Below are 24,696 nucleotides of genomic sequence, written 5' to 3'. Positions count from 1 at the left end.
CTTGGAGACTTGCGGGAGGATTTTACGAGTCTTTTTGGAGCTGAGACGGCACCTAGCCCTCTGTGTGAGATACACCTCAATCGATTCCAAATCCCTCTGATCTTTCATTAGATGCTCGTCACAAGCTTGTCCCGCTCATCACTCAAGCACACATAGCGTAGGGCTGTCTGCAGCCAGGTAAAGAGAAGGAAATTATAAAATGATGCGGCTGCTGACTGAAGTGAGGCGCTTTGATCTCACAGAGCATCTGTCTCCATCCAAGAGAGTGCAGTTGCATTAAGGCAGATGTATGTGTAGTTAGGAGCAGCGTTGGCCCGGATACTAAAGTGGATATTGTGAACATGTTAGAAAACAGTGCAACATTTGCTCTTTTTTCTCCATTTTTGGTCTCTACCAATTGCTGAGGGAAACACCTGATGTTTTAGCAGCTAAATGGTGCGCTATGGTCAACCAGTTGTTAGCTGTGCTGTCTGGTCCTGCGCAGGTATCACTCCTCAAACCAAAAGAGCTTACAGATAAAACTCTGCATTTGGAAATATTTTGTATTTGAAACGACTCTAAACTACAAAATGATGGAAAACAACCTAAGAGTGAATCAAAAACAGCTCATCAAAACAAATAACTATCGCAAAGAGGCCTAAAGTAGACAGAGATGTGATTTATCTCTAAGAGTTTTAAGAGTTTTAAAGATAAAGTGGCCACCACAGAATTGGCCACATTCGGCCGACACCTCTGTGAATATAACCTCAACCTCGACCTGGAGCTTTAGGTTTCGGGTTAGAGTGGTTTTTTCGCACTGCAGCTGAATTCAGACCAACTGGCTGACCAGCTGCCATCGCCCGATCCAGCCTTTAGTTTGAGAACAACACCACTGTGGCACTGTAGTAGAAAGAAGGGGGTTATAAGAGGGAGGAAGTGGGTGGTGGGGGGGGGGTGGTGGTGCTGTTGATGTCAAAGTGAGACAGAAAGGCAACACATAATTTGGAATTCACAGCCAATGTGCTTGTGTGCTGAGACCTATCTGAGCCAAGTGTGTCTGTGATCCTGCTCTGAATTCTAAAATACACACATCTCTCCATCTCCCTCCTCAACTCCTCTCCTCCCACCTCCTCCACCTATTCTTTGCCATTCAGCCTGTTGTATTTATTCTACTTTTGGATGTACACGATGCTCTATACCCTGTCGCTTTCATCCTCTCCTTCTGTCTCTTCATCACTCTGAAAATGGGATCCATGTCCTATCACGAAGCTGTGAAAACATGAGCATCCCCCCGCGGGAGTAGCTGTCAGGGAGCAAAGTAGGGAGAGGGACGTACACTGTTTGTTGTCTCTCATTGAATTTTTCATCTTAATCCATGAAATATACATGGCTGAGGCCAGGGCTAAGGCCATCGACCACATGGGTACATTGTAATAATGTTGCTCTGTTTGTCTAGCTTGAGCGGTTATTACTTGCTGTTGCTCTCCTGCACTATGGGTGGGAGAATGTGAGAGGTGTGTGTGTGTGTGTGTGTGTGTGTGTGTGTGTGTGTGTGTGTGTGTGTGTGCTACAAACCACCCCCACCTCCCCCCTGACGAGCCTTTGGTTGACATGACTGACTGACAGGCAGTTTGTCCCGGAAGTATCATGTATATTGGAGAATCAGTGCCAATGTACAGTGGGGAGAATATGTTGAAGGAGCCCATGTGTTTGTATATGTACAAACACACACACAATATATGGTAATATTGAGAGAATAAGTCAGAGCAAGAGTGTGTGGGTGTGTGAGAGCCACAGAGGGAGAAATAAAGAGTGCAAGTGCTTGTGCTACATATGTTTGTGTGTATCCATGCATGTGCTGTTTTCAGAAGATACAAGGTGCAAAAAGGCTTTCGGTGTAATGTGCATTTAATGGTGCCTGGGCATCTTTTCCTGTGTTTTCAGTCAAAGTGAAGGTGCAAGCTGCAGTTTTGAATTATTAATAACCACAGGCACCGAACCTCTGCCTTGATTATTCTGCGTCATCTCACGAATGCCAGTGACATTACTAAACCAGGGAGCAAATAAGTTTAAATCAACACTCCAATAACTTGCTTCTGTCTCTGGAGCCTTTCATACCCTTTGGCTACACGGTGAGATCATTTATTTTTGAGAACAAACATTTTACTGAGTTTACGATTAATCAGTGTAAAGATTATATAAAACAAAATCCTACAGCACTGTCAAAAGGAGGGAGAGGGTTGTAATTGACACGTATAAAAAGATAAACTCATCTCCCGTTGCAATTCATTAATATTCAACCGCGCTCTCACTGGAGAAGCTCCACGTTTGCAAAATTGCAAAAGAGAAAGACAAGTTCTCATTTTAAAAAACAAGTAAAACTTAATTGCACGCTCCCAGGGGGATCTTTAAGTCCAATGTTCACTGCATGTCAGTTTGCGGGAAGTAATTAATTGCAAATTTCTTTTGCAATTTTGCTCCACTAAAGTAGAATATTAACGAAGGCAGGCTCTGCGTTATTAGCTTATCTTGCTGCCCTGTCTGCTTGAGGGCCACCGTCGGAATTTAGTTTTCTGATATTTCAGCTAATTTTGTGTAAGAGATGCATGGAACTGATAAATTCAGTCATCAGCTACAATAATTCACCAGTGCTATAGAGGTTTTAGTGTCATAGCGATTCCTGGACGCTTATGTCATATATATTTTGCATCCAACTTGTTGCAGTTTTCATCAATGTGCGTCCAGAGTAATATATGTAGTACGGATAAGCATATGAATTCTTGGGTTAAGGCCTAAATCCTGGTGAGGTCATTGTGACCTTGACTTTTGAACATCAAAATCTAATCAGTTTATCCTCCAAAACATTTCCTCTAGGCTCTCTGGAGATTTCCCATTCATGAGAGATGCACGGACAACCTGCAAATATAACGCCACCGGATACAAATGAAACTAACATGAAGGCACGATAACTATTCCAGAGACTCTCCTCCCAAGAAGAAACGTCGGCATCAGTCATCTTAGGACATATCCCAAAATCCCATGTGCTTACATTCAGGTGCCGGAGCACTGAGGTGGTTGGTCACTGTATTATTTACACCTGCGCTTTTCCTACTGCGATGCGTCAAACGTCTGTCATGAAAAAGACCCGTAGCAATTAGCTCTGCATATCTTACATTTAGGAAGAAAAGAGAACAGTGGCAACAGATTGAATCCTAAAAGCTAATGGAGCCAAAGTATGCCAAAGTATTGTCTGCTGTGTGGACTGTAAATAATCCGGACGTGGAGGCGACATGGTACATAGAAAATGCACAGTTGTTGTGGGTTGGAAATGACATTAACGCAGCCATGGCTACACCAACATCAGCAACATTTGCCGACATCTATGAACTAACGGCCAAGCTCATTTTGCATCGTCTGACCCGCGTGATTCCTAAACCAGTCCATACCAAACACATTAACATCCTAATGATCGTATAGTGTTTCCCGGCTTCTAATGCGTGTAACTACTGTAGCATGTAGTGATTTACCTTCCGCACATATCTGCACTCACCATCTGGTGCCAGCTCGGCTCAGCCTGCTGTGAAAATCACCACCGGGGGAATATGGTTAATATATATTGACCTCATAAGAAGCAACTTGTGCTAGTGCAAATAATTTTCTTGCAATGATAACTTTTAGTTCTTTGTTAGTTTGAATAACAGTCTGCTGTGTCACCTGGAAGATAAAGAACGATAAAGCGGCGGAGATAAAAAATGGCTCTGCTGCACAGTTTCAGTGAAATACTTATTTATCAACAAAGTTACAGTAATGCTGACTCCATGTACTGCATGCAACTAGTTGCGAAAACAGCTGCGGGCATATTTTCCCGGCTTTTTATTTCCGTGGGGGGAATCAAATGTGGGAGGTAAGGAAATACAAAGTCAAATAAGACGCTGTAATGTTATCAGAGGCCATGAGCCATAACCTCGATAATATCTATCTTTCCCTGCCGACATAGGGTAACTTGATAGAGGCAGTACTTTGCCGGCCATATATGCGCTCATGCACACAGGTACACATCAAGCATCTTGTATTAGGTCTGTCAGGAGGAGAGGGAGTGAGAGCAGGCGGGTGGACGAGGGAACAGACACTGGTGGAGGGATGGAGAGAGGCAGAAAAGAGTGAAGAAGTGAATGAATAATGCATCTGTACCGCATCAATCCATTAAAATATACGGCATTAGTGTATGTATGAAGGTAACGTATGTGATGGAAAAATGGATACAGCATCGTCCGTGTAATGCAACATTTACCATCCACAGCCACTTATTTCATTCCACAGCCCGCGTCTGCGCTAGTGTTTTCAATTATCCAACAGCTGCATCTTTCACTGCGCGAATTAGCAAGACGAGGGGGGGGGGAACTGAAGTGGTTGATGGAAGTTCATGTGCCGTCGCTCTGTATTTTTCATTCAGTCTGATTGGCCGTCAATGTATGTTTTGGCGAGAGAGCTAAGATTTGAGATATCTCCGGGGATCGGAGATGAGAGTGTGAAAACGTGTTTTGTACATGTGCCGGGTGAGATGACACGAGACATAAGACATCTGGAGCATCTGTCCGTCCAGCCGGAAGACGTTTTATGGAGGCCGTTAACATTACAACCAAGAAGTGTGCTTTTATTTCCTTATAAAACACGAGTGTGAACCATAAAAAATGTGACTGCTAATGTGGTTTAGGAGTGAAATTGAATGCCTTTAAACAGCTTTCTACATAACTCCAAATTAAAATCAAACAATTCCTGTTACACTTGAAATGTTAAAAGCAACAAAGCAGCTTTATAGTTCAAACAACAGCAGCTCGGGCTTTAAAAGCTTTGATTTTATTTTTTTATTTAAGTCATATTTATCGCCAGTCTGGAAACTGGAGTTTTCATTGTTACGACGTTGTGTGGAGAGCAGCACATTTTTCGAGTTACCTGTTACAGAGAATGTGTTGCAATACTTGTAGAGTCTTTATCATGTCAGGTTTCTCACTGTGATTTTTTTTTCTTAAATAGAAAACAGAACGTTCGTGAATTTCTGCTTCACCTGACTCCGAGCGAGTTTGCCCGGGAGCCGCAGGAGCCGTGAACTGAGCTCCCCCTCATTTACTCTCACTCCGTATTGTCGTGTTCAAACAATGCAGAGGAGAAAAGCTGGGGTCTGGTGGCTGAGGCATGCTGATGTGATCTGATCAAACAGAGCTCCGGACGTCTTCTTCCTTTCCTGTCTACAGTCTGACTTTCACCTCTTAGAAAGTGGACTGTAGCACTGACTTGACTCCCCCCCCCCCAAATCCTTGTGCTTTATCGTTGCAGATCCAGGATTGTAGCTGCGGCTACATCCTGGATCGTGGCGCCAGCTGATCGTAGATTATGATTGTTTAGATATACAATGGCAAATGGTCTCTATTTATATAACGCTTCTGTAGTTTTGACGACCACTCAAAGTGATTAACGTTGACACATTCAGACACACCTTCATACAGTGCATCCATCACACGTAATGATGTGTGAGGGGGGGGGGGGTTGCGCATCAATATCTTGGACACTTTGGCACGCTGAATGGGGGACACCGGGATCGAACAGCCGGCCTTCTGGATACAAGGAGTAGGTATTACTCTATCATTACGATTGCCATTGCTGCTCTTGCTGCCTTTCTTAATCTCTGACATTTTCTTTCGTATAAATACTTTAAACATTGATACACCTCTCCATTAAGCCTGATTGTCTTTTCCCCTTAAATGTTTAAAATGCTGTTATGTTGTTAATGTGCTCTGCTATACGCAACATCTATTGCACTCCTGTCCTTCCTGGGAGAGTCTCCTGTTAAGGTTATTTTGTTTGGAGGTTTTTCCTCACTCTAGTCGACGTTTAAGGACAGAGGATGTTGCACCTTGTTAAGCCCTATGAGGCAAACTGTGATTTGTGAATACAGGCTATATAAATAACATTAAATTGATTGATTGAGTTTACACATTGGCTTATGCTGTGTATATACAGTCTATCTGTATCCATACTATCTGTCTTGTTAACCTTCAGATTCTCTCTGCTACCAGTGATTAAAATTAATGATATCCCAGGCACAGGGTTGTGCCTTCAAAGAAGTAAACAACCGCTGCTTCTCCTTTAATATCCAGACAACATTTTGACAGTTTTGAAACTTCAGCTTTTAACAAAAATGTACCGCCAGCAGCTGAGTTATCACTGTAATAAGTCGTTGAAACAGTTGCTTTGTGTTTTTATCATTATTTGTCCTGTCCTTGTCTGTTTGTGGCAACTGCTCTTGTTATCGTATTTGAGAAAAAAAATCTACTTGAACGATGTAGTAAAGATAAAATTCGAAAGTATTTTTCTCTCCCCATGCATGTGTGTGTGTGTGTCTGTGTGCGTGTATAATCTTGGGTAATCTTCACCTGCAGTCAAATAGAGTCCCTGGCAAGATACTGTGTGAGTCACAACCGGCACATCTAGCCCACGGCTTAGAGTTTTTCTGTCATGGATTTGAGCTTACACACACACACACACACACACACACACACACACACACACACACACACACACACACACACACGCACACACACACACTTTACTAATCCCTGCGGTACTGCCACGACCCCTTCCCTGTTTGACTCATCTCTATAACTATAACGTCACCTGTAATAGACACGTCTTTGATATTTGCTAAAATGCCTTTGATATTTGTTTTCCATACAGCTTTAGCTCCGTATCTTGGCATTTGAACCCCCCCCCCCCCCCCCCCCCCCCCCCCCCCCATGCACCGAGAAACACAAGATGTCACCTGACAAGCGTCATTGTCTGATTTTCAATCTGCATTCAGAGATCTAATGAATTCATAAATGAAATACCAGCAACAGCGAAATGTCGCACTCACCTCCGCACATTACCTCAAATTGCCCCTCAGTTTTCAAACCAAGCATGCAGTTGTTCTTAGCAGTTAAAATGTAAACAGCACAATCAGCATTTTAATTCATGATTGCCAAACAAGCCGTAAGCTAATCACACAGAGGAAGGAGAGCAGATAATGAAGAATGCAAAAGAGTGACTGTGGAGGGAGTTCAGCAATTAGGTCTCGCCTCCGTCTGTTTTTGTCTGTGTTCTCTACGCAACAAATATCTGAAGTTATTTAGCGACCTAATAATTGCAAAGGCCAAGGTAATGGCCAAGGGCCCGATAAGACCTTTGGTTAGACGTATATCAATAATCGACAGGCGTAACTCCTTTAACCTTTTCCTCCAGATTCATCACTATATGCAAAATACCATCACTATATGCAAAATACAGAGTCATGTGTCATTAGGAGTTATTATGTGATGACATTTCAGTGAAGTCTGGAGTCTCTGCTAATTTGCACACAGAGAACTAGAAGCGGCAACAAAGCTGACAATTAGACAAAACCTATTCTCTAGGACAAAACATGCACAGGAAGTATTCCCCAAACTGCTAAGTAAGAAAGTCTCATGTGGGGCAAATGATGATGTTTTATCCAGATAACGACAACAATATTTAAAAAGTGAGGCTGAGCAGTGGTTTATTTGCCTCAAGTTGTAACCAAATCCACTGCTCGCACAGCTGAATATTTACTCAAGGTCTTATTAATTATTTACTCTTTACCTGTGGCAAAAAAGCCAGGCTTTTTTTCATTGGGTTTCTGGTCAACAACAGTGTAATTGTGGGAGGAAAAAAAACGAGAGCCTTGCAGTGCCCTGACTTTTGCAGCATTTTATAGTTTAGGGCTGTAATTGTAGTTAATATAAAATGAAACCTACTTTGTTTGTCAACCCTTGGCTGTCAATAAATTATTAGTAATATTTACAGTGCAATGTAACCCATGCAGCACAAAACTGAAGATTTAAAAAATAAATTAAAAAATAAAGAAAAATCCACCCCCACACTGTGTTCAGAGCATGCTGCTTGTCTGAATAAACTGGCAAAAATCTCCAGTTGCTTTTGTCTATTAATAAATTCATTAGTGCCATGAGGCTGGAGGAATGAAGACGTTCACCGCCCAACGACTCGCAGCCAAATTATAAGAGATATCCTGCTTGGCTAGCTCTGCTGTGATATGTAAAAAGCAGAATTAAAAATGTATCTCTTTTCCCCTCTCCTTAAGAGGCTCCTGCAATTACTCAGTTGGTTGGAAACATGCAGGGAAGCTTCTCCACACGCCGCCCTCACCACTGTACATCTTCATCGTTCCTCCACTCCCTTCTCTCACCAACACACACACGCACACTTACTTCACTTTATCTCTCTTTAATGTAAAGGCAGCTCAGAAACTGCTTGCTGTTGGCCCTCATCTTTGCAGAGCAGATGGCTGCATTTCTGCACCACATGGCCAACGCTCAGGAGAGGAGTTGAGCTCTTTAAGAAGAAAAAGACTTTCAATCTGCTTTCGCAACTGTGGCTCCTCCTCCTCATCATCGCAACCACCGCCACCCTCACCAACACCTCTACGTGCCTCCGCAGCAGCGAATTTGACACGCTGCATTCATCTAGCTGCTGCTGATGATAACGTTAATACTTAATGCTTATGTAAACAAGTCCAAGACAAGGTTGCACGAGTGAAATGATTAAAGACGCTGCTCGGATCGGATACACAGTCAGCCGGCCGAGAATTCCAAATCCCGGCACCAATCCCGCTCGCTTTCTCTCATGTTTCTTCAACATGTGGGAATATGCTGCATATGTATGGAGAGCCATATTCAATTATTCATGCTGGGAGTCAGCTTGAACGTGGTGGAGAAGTAGGGTTTGTCTGGAAGAGGAAGGCCAGGGAGGCTAGTCGGGGGTTATCTTTTAAAAAAAAAAAATAGATCTGCACCATTTGTATAATTCAGTTTGAGCATGATGGGCAAGATTTGGCCAGAAGACTGCAATAAGTAAACCTGAAGGGATGAGTCAGGTTTATTTTGTTTGTGGTCATCATCTTGGCCAAGCTGGAAACATATGATTACTCATGGACAGCGACAAACAAGCTCTGATTAATAGAACGTATAAACTACTGTAAATGTGATGAGTAGATTGAACCAGATGTTTAGCCCCAGATTAATTGCATGAGTGACCTCTTAATGGCGGGCGACATTAAGCTGTTGAATAATAATTAAGAGTCACCACTTACGATGTGGAGCATGATGTAGTCTCCCAGACGCGGGGCGCTGTCGATGCGCACGAGGATCCCGTCTTTGATGGTGGAGCTGAAGCCCACCGCCAGCCGGTCCGTCCGCGTGCTCGGCCTCTCGTTGTTGGGCCACGTGTACGTGATCAGACCCCCTCCTTTACCGAAGATGTAGGTGGTGCCAGCTGTGGGAACACAAGTAGGAGAAAAAGGGAATAAATGAGATTTCTTCGAAGAAAAACACGAGCAGATACAAAGAGATAAGGTTAAATTCAATTGGTGATATACAAAAACAGTCTAACTAGACACCAGGGAGCACAGTGTTGTCACAAACCACCTTCCTGACAAAACTAAGTACAAGCTACCTTTATTAGGTGCAATGTCTGCTGTCCCTTACAGCTACCTCTCCACTGCTCCAGTTTAATTGTGTTGAGTTCTATTTTAGGTTTTTAATGGTATTCAGCCGCTGCCACCTTTTGGGTAGAAGTCAGTGGCTCCCCTGATGCCATCTATGACTTATCCAGCTCTTAAATATAGCCCCTTCCCTGGGAATAACAGCCACTATGGCCAGAACCGGATAAGTCTCCCAATCCTCATGTATTATATATGAGACCTGCAACCAAAGAACAAAGGCTGGCACAAGAAAGGAGAGAAGAGGGTGGAAAAAAAAAAAAAATCGAAGAACTTTCGTCGGGGTTTAATTTGACAAATGCAGTGTAGGGGAAAAAAAGGGCATCAGTATTGCCTGGGAAAGATTTCACCAGACTGAAAGTTTCTATTATTAACAAAAAACGCACTATGCAGATTTGTGTCGGATTAGAAGCTCTGATTGGATCAGGATTGGCCCCGAGCCATGGAATATGTTGAAGTTGTTTGTGGATTTGCTTTTTCATCACCACGTGGGGCAGAAAAATTTGGTTTTAGGGTCAGCTTCAATTCTGACTTCTAAATGTTCCCCAAGGTGCGTCAGGATAAAAAAGCGTAGAATCCTTGAGCTGCTTATTCGTCTTGACCACATTTAGGCAAAGATAATCAAGAGATCAAAAGCATTAGACTTGTGGGTTAATCAATATGGGAGACGAAACAGACTCCTGTGGCGTGAGGAGAGTGGAAGGAATTTGGCTGACAGTGGATTGGCTAATGAAGTCTCTGCATCAATGTTTTAATACATTTTTTTTTCTGGCTCCACCACCCCTCCACCATCCCTTTCTTGCACATTTTCCATTCACTTCCTCTCCAAGTCACCTGAACATCTGTTTGGCCTTGTGATAGGTGCCCAGCTGTCTCAGTGTTTCCCCTATGAAGTGGCCAACAATCTGCTCTGTGGTTCATAACACCCTGGGGACTGCAGGAACATATGGAAGAGAGGGAGGAAGACGCTGGGAGAGACTATCGACCAGTGTGTCTCTATTTGCCTTCAAGCAACACGAACGGGGCTGCATTTCACACTCCTCAGGTGTCAGCTTTGCAAACCACCGGCGAAGGTCGTCTGTGTGGCATAAAAAATTATCTGCATCCCGAGCCAAAAAAAAAAAAAGGCTTCACTTTTTATAACTAATAACCAAACATGGCTGGTTTAATCACAGACAGCTCTTTTATGCTCTCTAAAAACAAACAATAAAATATCTTCATTGCTCTCAATGACATTGCATCGACTAAAGATGGTGTTTGGATCTCGTTATCACCTGCCTCAAATAGCTCATTTCCTCCTTGGCATTACGTCTGTCTGAAAACCCTGATGCCCTAGCAGCAGATAGCCTGCAGCCAGGTTGCAGCGGATCTGGCCCCGGCTGTCTCATCGCCTCAACATTTCTCCTTGCCAAAACAGTTCAGGCAGACTTGGGATCAGTTTCTCCAGCAAACGAGCAACCTTCGCCTATCGCATCCAACACACATACACACTTTTTTTCTTTCTTTCTGGAGGAGATGACGATGATGAGCAGCAAAGACACAACCACCCTGGGGAGCCAATTATCACATTGAGGAGATTTGCTTAGTATTTCAAGAAAGCAATGTTCGGAATGAAACACTCAGGAAGCCACACACACACAACCACACGCACACACACACGCACACACACGCACATAGCGGATTGACAAAGGCACAAGCACACATTGTCATAATCAACTATATGAAAGTGTGCAAACACGTGTGCATACACACAAACACTAAGAAGATGATGGCTTCTCACATACAATCACACAAGTGGGTGATTATCTGCACAAGTCAAGCACCGAGTAGACAGAGAACCCGAGATGTAGCACATTTCCCTAACAACCTGCTGGGCCCAGACTGCACCGGCTATATTTGCACTCAGAGAGAGTCCACTGCATACCAACTCATAAGCTGTCTGGCATCATTTCTGATGCTCATCTGAAGATTTAATTTACATAACAATGCCTCTTCTCCAGGTGACGGAGCTTTTTCACTCGAGTGTCCTTGTAAACAATTGAATTTCAGCCATTTCGCAAGGAGACAAATTACATGAAAGTGAGGATAAAGCAATGGCCTATTATATCATTCCTAGCATTATTTAGCAGGCACATTCCCAATTACTTCATTTGACACCTCCTGGGGCGATCACCCAGCCCCAAAACTGTTAATAAACAATAATCTTCTCAAGGTTTTTTAACCACTATTAAAAAAATAGCCACACAGAAAGCAGAATGCCGAAATGGGGAATAAAACGTTTTCTACTTTATCAAAATGTAAAAAAAATCAACATGTACCTCGTGCTGTCAGTGTTTTGCAGCAATGTGTCGTCTACATTAGCACAAATACATCACATTAGTGCTTTGGCAAAAAGCTTTTAAAATTGGCATCTAATTAAAAGTGCAGGAGTGCAACAAAAAAGGATGTCACTGCCTGCAAAGTAACTTGGTGCATTAACGGGACACCCTATTAAAAGGGATCTCTGTAACCACAGTGATGGGCTTGTACACCTTTTCTTACGCCTTGATTTGCTTGGTAACGGAGCAATACAGACTTTGATCCTGCAAAACACATTAAAGCACAAAGGTAAAAAGCAGCGCAATTGGTTCTTTGCTTCTTGGTAAAAGGCTGTGAACGTCCTCTTCAAAGTTTGCTCTGTTTTGTAACCATGCACATGTCCCTTTCTCTCTTCTCTTGTAATTACTGCAAACATTTCATCTGCCCCCATGGTCATTCTTGTTGTTCTTTAAAACCCGGGTGCTCACATTTTAGTGGCATTGTTGCTCTCAAGGTTGAAGCCTATAACGGCGTTAAATGGGGGGGAATAATCGGCTCAACGCACACGCAGCGTTTACAGCTATGCGGACCTGGTGAAACGCCAACTGCAGGGGATATATCATCAAAGGAATCAAATCTACAAACAGATCACTGCACAAGATGTTATTTTGGTGGATCAGAGGGGACTTTCATCTCCATCTTTGAATAATGCAATCTTGCCATGGCCAGTGGGTACTGGAGGGAGGCCATTTGAAATCTAATTGTAGCATTTGGGTGCTCCATTGATTTGTGAGTGAAGGGAGATTGGAAGCCCTCTGAGGAGAAGAACGACCATCACTGGTTTTCCTTTTATTATTCTTTGATAGTTAAAATAAAAAAAAAAAAAACTACAAATAAGACTTAGAATTCTCCGAAACAAAAGGGATTGTACTACCACATTTCCCCCCCAGTGTTTTGATTCATTGCAATCTGCAGTGTGCCTCCATTTAGAGACAAACTGTAGATGAGAGACTAGGTCAAAGCCTTGGCCTCTATTTCACAGAGGTCCCCTGAGGCGTGGGAGAGCAGACAGAAGGTCAGGACACCTGTCTGCAGAACAGAACCATGCCCTGTCCTTCAGGCCCCCACGTGACATTACACAACTATTGAAAAGACAGGTAGGGGAAAGAAGGCGGAAACAGCATTTCCACACACGGACAGAAGCGATGGAAGGTCACTGGTTTCAATCCGCCTAACCAGCAGGGGGGAAAAACTCGGCGGATTGCATTTTGCCCATCAGGCGACTGTCTGTAAATGGAGATTCAAGAAACATAAAGGAAAACCTTGTACTTGTGCACACTCTCCTCCCTCTATATCCTCCACGTACACATAGCATACCATGCCAGGCCACAACGCTATCTATAAAGGAGCAAAAACGAGCAGAGCAGCTGCCATGGCGTGCGTCTGTCATAACTGGGTAATTGGTTGTATTCAGGCTTCACACCACGCTGTGATAACACCCTCTGTTTAGAGGCGGCTGGTAGAAGACCTCCAGCAAAAGACTGGTCCTCTCTGTGGTGGAGGTGGTGGTCAAGATCTGTGTGCATGTGTGTATCTCAGCAACAAAGAAACAAAAAGGGGACACTACCAGCTACCCACGACTGCAGCGGGTAAACTCAACTTTAACTCACAATCATCCGCATAGACATGAATGACACTGAACTTTTGCAGGCACATCCACAAGCACACATCCTCACATTCCTTTCTCCTTGCTGTGTGTGCATGTGTGTGTGTGTGCGCGCCTGTGAGTGTGTGTGTGTTGTTTATGTGCTTTTATGTCTTTCCCCTTGTTATCTCTTGGGCTTTCTGCAGCGCTGGCACCCCAGGGGTTGGAAAAAGAAGACAAACACGGTTTGATGTGGTCGATTTTCTGCCATCGGAGAATGAGGAAAAAGAAAGAGGAGCATTAAAACAAAATCCTGAAAGTGAGATGCAAAATGTAATTGCCTCCTCAATCACGTTCAAAAGAACTCTATCATCACAGTGCTTTCCCTCGCCGTGCTTCATACATGGGGAATTATTAGGCCTGCTGTCCTTCACACAACTACAATAAAGAATCATCGGCGGAGGAATCAAATTGTGAGATACTGAGCTGTGTAATCACCAGGATTTATCTCCATTTTACAACCTCTTATCATTTCATAATTCATATTTCCAACTGTTGCCTCTCCCCTCTGGGATGGGATGAGGGATGAGGCAGATGATTGAACGCTCCCTCTCTCAGCCTCTCCCTTTCTCTATCCTCAATCAGTTGCCAGAAGCAAGTTTACAGCGAATGGCTAAAATACTATAGATGTCTGTGTGGGCACATGTGGACTTGTAATGTTTTTTTTCTCGACAGCAAATACGCTCAGAATGCGGCATCTCCACACTGTCACCACAACGGTAGCCAAGTGTCCCATCTTTCATCAGCGACACTGAATAAAATGCAGAATGTGATTTATGAAAGGCAGCGCGTGGTGAAGAATGGCTATGTTAAGAAAACAACCAGCCTTGAATGATTTACACGGCTCTTTCTATGCTATAATAAGTGGTAGCATCACTACTGGATTCACACAACAGGAAAAATAGAAACAAGAAAGAAAATGGACTGAGTGTATGTGTTGAAAAGTGGGCGGCTGTTTTCAGACAGCATATGGTCAGACACAGACTGCAAAATACATACATAATTGGGATCGAGACGCGAGTTTGTTTATGGTTTTTCACCGAGATTTGCCCTACGCAAGACTGTTATTTGAAATGTCATGTTTTCAGCCTAATTAAACATTGTATGTGTCAGGTATTTTTACTCGAGGATAATTCACGTGTAGGAAATTGAAAGGAGCAACTGCCGGGCAATCAAACGACGCAGTCTGCAATTATGGCTGAGGAAGTTATTTCCCACAGTGCCTATGGAGGATTGTACGGATTACTCTACATTGTCAGAATCATATCCTATCTTTATGAGGCACAGCCCACTAGCAAAGTTAGGCCGAAGCTGCTGTTGTTGCTGCTGCATCGGCTGAAAATCACCACTTGTAGCCAGCGGGATAAAGTGTGAGCTGCTGGGCAGCAGCTTCACTTGCTGGGATTGAGCAGTCAAACACTATACTGGCAACAATGCCCACACAAGCTAAGGCCATCCTGCAGCAGTGAGATTCAGTGCTGACAGTTCTGTTGGAATCAGTACTGTCGGTGCCAGTGTACAGGAAGAGCAGGTGCTGTTGTGCCGCCTGTAGTAGTCCCTGTAAGAGGCTGAAAAGGGTAATTAACTTAATTTCTCAGAACACAAGTCATGTCTTCAAATTACTTTTTTTTACAGTCCAAAACAGCAATATAATTAGCAGGAAAAATACTGCTTTGGTTCTGAGTTTGGTTGGTTTGGGGTATGCATGTGCAGGGAAAACAGCGGGAGATTATCTGGCGAGTGGGCACATTGATGTTCTAATGTGACAGATGCAAAACTGAGGTAGAAAACACCGACATCAACTTGGAAAGACAACGACATTAAATAGCTTTTGGTGATAAGGGGGGACAACATCGCTGTTGATGTGCAAAAACAAAAAAACATGTGATCTCAGCTGCGTTATTTATATGTTGTGTCCTGCCTCCTGCATGCTGTGCCACCCCTCACCTAAACACGCCTGAGATTTTATAGTCGTTGTGAACAGTCTCCAGCTGTGATGTTCATGTTTGAGACCCAATCGTATGGAAGTTCTCTGGAGTTCTTTGTCTGAAAACCGCTACGGAGAGTCAAGTGGCACAGAGTCCGCACTGCCACCCTCCCCTTCTCAGAGCATCAGGAAAATACTTTGTGAAATTCTTTCCTTACTCACAGCTACAGTATGTCAGATCACCCTCCGATTGCTAGAGAGCTACGAAGATTGACTCACAGACACCCATTGATGAAGGAGTCATGTAACTCTGCAAAGGCACAAATGTGTGTGAGTGCAAATGAGAACACTGATGTGGAAATACCAAGACACACACACACACACACACACACACACACACACACACACACACACACACACACACACACACACAGAAGGTGATCCATAACAACTCCCTCCTCATTACTGCGAAAGTCGGATAGCCAGTCTCACCCTCACGCCTTCTCTCATCCCCCCTTCTTTCTTCCTCCCCCCTTCCTGCTGCATTACTGGCACTCGTCTCTGTTGTAGCGACGAGCGGACAGGGAGGAAGAGCTTTAAATGATTTTTTTTTTCTCGGTTCTCTGGAGATGTCAGCTCCTATTCTCTCTGGTTGGAAAGGGAAGAGGGTGACGACTGAGGGGAGGGCGTCTGAGGAGGGTTTCAGAGACTAGGGGGAGTAAGGGGGAGAGAGAGAGAGGTTGCAGCTGAGATCGACGCAACACTCTAGGCTACAAAGAAGACCTGTCTGCTGACTTTAATGCTGCACGCTGCCACCAGCAGAATCTTTTGAAAGAGGAGAGAGACGTTGTGGAGAGATGACAGGGAAGGGGGTGAGTCGCGGAGAGGTGTTGGGTAAAAGAGACAGAGCAAAGATGGGCAGCAAAGCTGGAACAACATCAGTTTGGGATGGTGTAAACACACAGGTTGTTCAAATAATCACCTGCAGCACTGCCACACTAAAGGTGTGCAGATCTTTCTATGGCGGAAATTAGCATTCTAGTGTTGATGTTCACTGTGCTTTCAACAAAATTAGGACATGAGTGTCTCCTTCCCATCATTCATAATGCATGACACACTGTGTGTGAGGCATATCACTTCAGACGCAGGCCACACCAAACCCTGCTGAGGATTAGGTGAAGAAGATCTCCTAAAGAATAAGGGATTCCAAGATGGCTCAGAGTGGAAGCATCATTTATAATTGAATCTTCCCTAGAGGATAGCGATGCCTGTCTGCCTTTGCCAAGTCTTCACGGAGAGCCCACAACTCCTCTCTCCCAGTCTGTCTCTGTCTGCCCCCTCCCCCTTCTCTCTGCAATATCTGAAAGGCTCTCATACACAAATACAACACTGCAACCTCAGCCACTGATCTTATCCCAAGGCCTTTATGACTCAAACCCCAGTTGGACACATTTACCCATTCTGAACTTTGTACAAACTTGCCTGTTTTGGTGCAAGGAGAAAAGGGAAAAAAGTTTATACAAACACTGCATTTCGGAAATTGCGCGTGCATTGTCTGTCACAACACGACGCGATGATAACAGGATTTCAACATGTGGATTATGTGCAAAGTCACGTGACCTTCAGATTCTTGCACAGTACAAGACGTTTTAAAAGAAAAATACCCCGTGGAGTTCAGGCACGGTCACACATACATGAATAGTAGCAGTGGTGAACCTTTGCCAAACAGGGCTTTGTGAGCAGACAAACAAAACATTTGCAAATCTGCAGTGTGGCTCCGCGTGGAGCTCCACTTCGGCGACATTTGACCCCCAACATTTGCCTGCATTCGCGTATGTGTGGACGTGCCCTTGGATTGCATTCCCATTTTTGTTTTTAGAGAGCAAGGCCACACAAGACGGATTCCTGCTGCTGGTATAGTATTATTCTGCTCATTGACATTAGGCAGTTGCACTATGTTGAGCCACCTGTGCCACATATTCAAAAAGGTTTGCACATGTTTTAGAGGGAGGTTTGTGTGGTGAGGTAAAAACTTCTCTACAAAAAAACTCCACAGGACACTTTTAATATTTTGTAGAACTAAAATGAGATCCTCTTTTGAATGACAGTATCTTGTGGCCGTGTGGGAGGTTATAGTATTTATGTAAGAGGTTTTTGTTTAACCTTTTAGAGATAGTGAAAGTGAATGTAGACAGGAAATGTGGTAAAGGGGAATGCAGTAAATGGTCTGGCCAGGCGGGAGTCGAAGTAGATTATTGGATCACCCCTATGTAACATTATTTACTAAGACTTTACTTTTATTCTAAAACTACTCTGCCTGTTCGCCATCGTGTAGCGTACAGATGTTTTTTTCCTGATAAAAACACTGTGTGCACAACATGTTGCAGCTATTTTTCACATGATGTCAACAAACCTCGGCAGCAAATGGATTTCGCTAGCTCTGTTTGTTTGCCTCCGACTAGCTGTGTACAGAAGGTAATAAGTCAGGACTGATTGACTATCTGTCAAACTGGCTGCCACCTTTGCCACAGCGAGCAACAAGCTCCGTGTTTGCTGGATGGACGGCAGCCGGTGTTAATTTCAAGCACATAACTCCTTCGCCTCCCTCCTCCTCAGCTGGCTTCAGCATAAAGTCTGGAAGTGTTGGGATGTGATAAGAAAGGTGGCCCCTCTGCATAGTACACTGGCTCCCAGCACAAACAATAATTGCAATTTGCAGAGGCAGACAACTGCAAACCAAGTGCTGCAAGCGCTGCCCACGTCAGCCCTGTCAAATCCATTCAAATCCTTTCTTCTGATGTGCAGGCTGTGTATTTTAATCATAAAGCCTACATATAAAACAACTTGAGAATATACGTCTCAGATGTCCACCTGCCTTTGAAGAATATGGATTTGAGAGCCGAATGGACGGACACTAAAAGGATTAAACTTCTCGTGAAGAGCAGGGCTAATCTTCCCTTTGATATCGACAAAATCAAATAAAAGTACTTGAACCTAAAATGAAATTCATGGCTCTTTTGCAGGGGGAAAACAAACAATGTAAGCAAGCTGACATTTCAGATCTGTCTCTTTGAGACAAAAATCTAACTGTGAATAAAAATGCCCAATAACCTTTTTTTGTTCGCTCGGCATCCTCCTTTTGTCTGAATTTGATGATTGCCCGCTGAAACACGGCATCATTGTCTTTTCTAAAGCTAGACCAGCTGCACCTGCGGTTGGCATAGCAACCCCACATCCCAGCCGCCTCTGTCTGTGGCAAACCTGATATCGCCTCCGACCCTACCTACATCAAACACCTTTACATCTCACTGATTATCTCACACCCAGTACCGCCACAGTAATGATGAACAGAAATACTTGAATGTGCAATGCAATGCGCCTCTCACACCTTCTGTCTTCTGTGCATTCTCCATCGCACACACACACAGGGACAAAAAAACAGACACAGAGTGAGACGGGGAAAACAAATTTGTACTTTTCAGAAGTTTCCTCAGACACCTCCCTCGGAGCCAAGGACTTCATTGTTCTTCATTTCCACAGCAACATTTAATGCGGCACTCACTGTGGCCATGTTTTCCCTGCAAATCTTAAGCCGAGAAATGCCATCAATGGCAACCTTGATGAAGTGATTGGTTTTGACAAGTAGCTCTTATCTCAGTCTGACGTGCATTGCAACCTGTGCGGTACAAAAGGGTCCACAGTAAAGTGCACACTATGGACGCAATCAATTCATGATAATGGTATTTCACCATGTAAATCTCTCTGTGGGGCCTCACGTGTGCACACCCGAGTGTCTCGCTGACCTCGGTGGTGTTTCCTGTGGTATTATTTCATGCAACAGGAGGGCCCAGATTCATATATAAAGGTCTGTGATATGTTAACAATAAGTACTTTTAGTCTTTGTTGGGTAACAATAGGTTACTGAGGAGAAAGTTTATCTTTGTGAAAGTCGGATATATTCTTTCAAGATGTAGCTTAAGTTGGGTAATGTTAAGTATAATAGACGGATTGGTGACGCGTAAGATAAAAACGGTATGGGGGGGGGGGGGGGGGGGGATTTAATGAATCCAAATGTGAACCCAACTGCAGAACAATGGGAGGTTTTGGATTGAGGCATTTGACAGCGCTCACCAAAGTATCTCTTTTGTGCTTTGAGGTATAGTATCTCGGCTATGCATGTGATGTTATACACTTTATGTTTTTTCTTTAGTTTCTCAACCGTCTGTACGTAAGAATAAATGCTGTTTTAGCACACATGCACAGCAATTTCTTTCTTTTACTTCTTCTCTTGGTCTTTGCGCACTCTGACTCAGACAGTCTTTATCACTGCTTCTGGGATCCAATATTGGAATGGTACTCTGTAGTTGCTGTTTTCCAATTCCCAGCGGAAGGGGGTTTGACTCCAGTCCTTTATTGAATGTGTCTACTTTATAATTAACGCCCTCCCCTTTCCTCAATTCACCTCCACTCTCTCCTCTACATTCTTCTCCTCCTGATTCCTCTACCTCTACCTCCACCCATTGACCAGCTACATTGACCATGTCTTGCCATTAGTTCTATCCCTGCTCCAAGGACATTGAGCCCAAGACAAAACAGCAGTGAGTCAAGCCATGGGGAGGAAAATCTGGTGGCGGCAGAGACACAATCCATCTCCTTTCAGTGATTTAGCCACAAAACCATGAAGAGGTCGGCCCTGCACCACCTCCTCTGATATCTGTTTCCAATCCTTTATCAAAAGGAAGAGAATGGGTTTGGGAGAGGAGGGGAGGGGAGGGGTGGAGCTATATGCTTTAAAGGCCGCTGCCACACAGCCTATCTACAAGTAAACAAGAAGAGCTGCGATCGATGAGAAGGGGATGGAAGGGAAAGACATGGGGTAAAGGGTGCTTCTTGAAAGCTGTAATTAACAGAATCCTTAAGGAGATATGGATTGGCGATAGGCGGGAGGGTGCATGCCAGTCCCACTGAGGACAAGACAAAGACACAAGTAAGGATGCGTTTGAGGAGACTGCGCACATCTGCACGTGCATGTGAGCCTGACAATATGAAGTGAGTTTGTGTGGAAGCGCGTGCAGATGTGTATGCTGATCAGCGACTGAGGCTTAGCTGAATTTTCCTGGGGTGAGGTTGAGAGGACCCAGGGGAGTTTAAAGGGCAGTGGGATGGAACATGCTGGCCTCTCAGTGTGTCTTAGTGTCGGCCTAATTAAAGGCCAGGCCAAAAAGCTCTCCATGTTGTTATTACTGCTGTTGTGATGTGTGTGAGCATGTGGGTGTGCTTGCTATTGAAAGTAAGTGGATGTTCAAGGGCTTGAAGACCTGTGCTTGCATTTTTGAGTGCTCCAAAATATCCTGACAAGTTTTTTTAACCTTGCTGGCCTGTGATCCCAATTGCGTGTTAAAAAAGGCTCTTATGAAGCCATTCTCAATAGTTATTAAGTTGTTATTTGAATCGTTGTCAAGAACAGCTTAAAGCTGATTAAATACACATCATGCCCTGAGGAAGAAGATAGTTGCCTAGAGCATGTTAACACAACAAAATGTATTGAGGGAAATTAAGTTGGATGTCTTCCTGCACTTTCTGTAACTTCAGTGAAATTTTACTTCAATATCACTTGTGATCATATACTGTAGGCTTAGTAGGTGATCACGCTTGAGGATATGACCCTAAAGCTGAGAAACTCCTTTATGTATGTGTGTGATGTCCGGCCAGCCTTCCTTCCTTCCTTCCATCCATCCATCCCATGTGTATGCCTCTTATCATAAGGGCAGACTTTGATTGAAGTAAGTAGATGTATACACAGAGCCAAGCCAAGTTAAGCTAAGGGTTTCTCTCTTCTTCTACACTCCTTCTTTCTTCTGTCTTTCATTCATATACCTCAACCCCACACATACCAGTGGGCCCCCAGTTGCTTTCTTTGAAGATGTACTTAGTTGAGCTGACGAGAAATTTAAAGCGAGTGACAGCGGCTTTCAACAGCTCATGAAAGGCAAAAGAAATCTGCCACTCTGTGTGAGTCAAATGGATGGGGGAATTGTTGCAGTGGCATGGGTAGCGGGGACCGGGACTGTAGGCAAAACCTACGCACAAAGCTTTCTTCAATCCCTCAGCCCAGGCTTGTACACATCTTGGCTCATATGGAACGCATGAAAATGAGCAACTGCGCAGGAAAGACAAAGAGAGCCTCAGCCAGCAGAACCCCAGAGCTACCTTTGACAAAACAGCAACCGAAACCTGCATCATTCAAATATATTTTGGCATGTCTTCATTCAGCAGGTCCCACCGCCTCTCCTTGCCCTGGGAAAATACAATGGCACAAAGCATGGGCTCTCGAACATTTTCCCTCCGATGCCAAATTGAGAAATTTATTCCACTGCCCTGGGGAGTCAAGCTCATTAAAACATATTACTACTCCTGTCGTACGGAGACTTACCTATAGGCACACAATCAATTCCTGCTAAAAAGACAGAAACTGTCGATGCTCAGTAAGCTATACACTTTAAATATGTTGCAGTAGAAAAGGCAAGGTGACAGGGCCCATTGTATAGTCTAGACATGAGCTCGTTTCATCATAGGAAAAACATCAATGTTGTCCTATAGGCTGAGCCAACAGGTGTCACAGTCACGCACAGCCTATCAGGTTTGGTCTTCATTTTACTGCGGCCTTAGGTGGGAATAGTGACAGGGATGTGTTTCACTGTGCCATGGGAGGCGTTAATAGCCCCACTAACGATGCAAGGAGCACAGTTAATACCTTTGAACTGTCATGCTCCAGCTTTATGGATGTACACCACATATTTTGTATTTCTTTTCAATATGGGTGACTGAATGGAATAGCTTCCTGTCTGATGTTATGGACATATGTTCTATACTACATATACAGTAGTAGAGGGCTGTTCACCTTGAAGTAACACAGCGGGCTGGTGTAGAATAATAATACACAGAGTGTGACCGGCATACAAACCTTTCACTTCTATAAAAAAAAAAAAAAGTACGAAAAATACACTGCAGCTCTTTCATGTCCATCATTTGTGCCTACTGGAACCAACAGTACTGTGTTTAGCACAGTATTAGAAACATTTCTTTAAGATCTCTCTCTAAAGCTACACCTCCGCAATTCTGGTTCACATTTCAACATCACCAAAGCATGTCATGTGCAAAACCTGGCTATTGCCTGGTCCCATCTTTGCATTCGACTAAAAGCTTTATCAGGGAGGCTCAGTGAAAGGTGATGGGTATGACGAACTGAGAGGCATAAAAGTAGCCTGAGGTGTGCAATGTGTAGTTCAGATGTGTAGTGTGGTCAGGTCAACAGTATAAAGGCCAGAGAGGTCTCCAGGACAGCTACAGTAGTATAATGGTAGTAAGACTACCCACCCTGTAAACTGGCAACTTGGACAGGCTATTGTTAAACATTTTTTTCCCCATAGAGGTAGTAATAAGGGACAAGATAAGGCCTTTGAGGCAATGAGCAGATTTAATGGAGTAGATGCCGCATTTATTGTAACACAGATCTGATACGATGCAAAACACTCTAAACTCTTCTCAATATTTCAGTACATTGAATTACTTACTCTGATAAAAAAACAAGGATATGACAATAATGGAATTTTAAATGAAAGAGATGTCAAGGAAGTGAAGCTGGGATGAAAGACAAGACTGGAAGGCATCTTTCTGCCATAAGAGAGCATGTATACATCTGCTCAACAAGCAACCCTGACGTCAAACATTGAAACAAAGTGAAAACTTCAAAGCTGTCTTGGGGAGAACGTTTTGCTCTGTCAAATTTCACATTACCTTGATCGGTTTAAACTTTTATTTTGTTCCATCAAGTGCACCACAAGCACCCTGCCAGCGAGTACAATAGAAGTTCTTCAGACTGATGGCATTTCTATCCGGGCACAGTTGTTGAAAATAGAAACTTGAGATAGAGAGAGGAAAGGCTTGTGTGGGTGACTGCCATTGGCTTAGCACTGTGTCTCTTTGTCTATGCACAGATACACATGCATGTACACAGGTGCATGTTTGCATATGCAGCCTGCAAGTATCAATTTCATCTGGGGACCCTCATACTTATTCACTTGGACGTGGATCCTTCAAAAGAGCCCCAGGCAAATATTTACATTATAATATGCTGATTGCTTCACTAATGGCCGGTGCGGAGTGCTCTATTGTGGCGTGTGAAGCGAGATATGCGGTTCTAGCATGGTAACTAAGGACGGCAGGAGTGAGAGGCGTAGTGTTGGGAAACAAACTGTCAATGTGGCTGGCTGACAGGGGGGAAAACACAGAAAAATGGGAATATATGAAACCTCACATCCCATTACCCACAGCAATATTCTCACACAGGCCTCCCATGACTAACTGTCCTGATCATTCCGGCCAGCTGCGTCTGTATGTACAAATGGGCCAAAATGAACTATTACTCACAGGAAGTAACTTGCGCCGGTATTAATGGTACAAAAAAAAACATTAGTTGAATGCTAAATATCCCCATTTTATCCCATCAAGACAGCGGTTGTTGGAGCCTCCTCAGAATCTAATAAAAGACGTAGACAAGAGGGAGAGATTAGACTAACATACAAACTGCAAAGAAAACTCTGCTCTCTCTTTATCTCAGTTTGTTTTTCCAGCATCTTTGCACAGAACATGATGGTAATCAGGCTTCATCGAAAATGAGGGACGCCGCAGTGCTTCCAAATATTTCTCTTTCTCTCCGAGACATGCTGATTGTGCTATTAGGTTGCACAACAAGAGTGTGTGTCTGGTTTCTTTGGAGTTGGAAGGAGGGTAGGACAGGCAGAGGTGGGTCAATAGCAGGAACCTTAGTTATGACTGGCCCTGGGTAGCACTAAGGGTCCTTTCTCATTATATCTGCACATCAGGTTTGGCTGCAAGGTATTTCACTTATCTGAGAGGAAACCCAACAGGCTCCGGAGCTCCACTCTCACCAAACACTTTAATTGGATCTTTTAAGCACTAATCTGCTGCCCCCAAAACACTGCCTTGGTTTTAATTAAACAAATGCCATATTAGATTTCACTTAGGCTCCTTGAAATGCCACATCTACCTCATACTCAACCACAGCGCCACATAGAGGTGGCTATACCCAACCCCAAAAGAATAATTTAATATTGCAAATGACATAAACAATTCCTTTGCAGCACCGTAATCCTTTAGAGCTCGTGTTCAGAGGTTACGAAATGATGATTTTACTCTTTG

General features: G+C 43.7%; 1 protein-coding gene across 20 annotated transcripts in view; it reads right to left on the bottom strand.

Moving 5' to 3' along the window:
• The window catches only part of nrxn3b (neurexin 3b), a 277,893-nt gene that overhangs the window by 60,825 nt on the left and 192,372 nt on the right, over positions 1–24,696 (bottom strand). For all 20 annotated transcript variants that reach the window (XM_034579318.1, XM_034579332.1, XM_034579329.1 and 17 more), the window contains one exon: positions 9,137–9,318. In XM_034579318.1, coding sequence (XP_034435209.1) covers positions 9,137–9,318 — 182 coding nt within the window. The remainder of the gene's footprint in view (positions 1–9,136; positions 9,319–24,696) is intronic.

This window comes from Hippoglossus hippoglossus, chromosome 24 (assembly GCF_009819705.1).
Source record: "Hippoglossus hippoglossus isolate fHipHip1 chromosome 24, fHipHip1.pri, whole genome shotgun sequence".
Lineage (NCBI taxonomy): Eukaryota > Metazoa > Chordata > Actinopteri > Pleuronectiformes > Pleuronectidae > Hippoglossus > Hippoglossus hippoglossus.
Note: the sequence above shows the minus strand (reverse complement) of the source record. Positions and strands in the feature narration are given on the sequence as shown.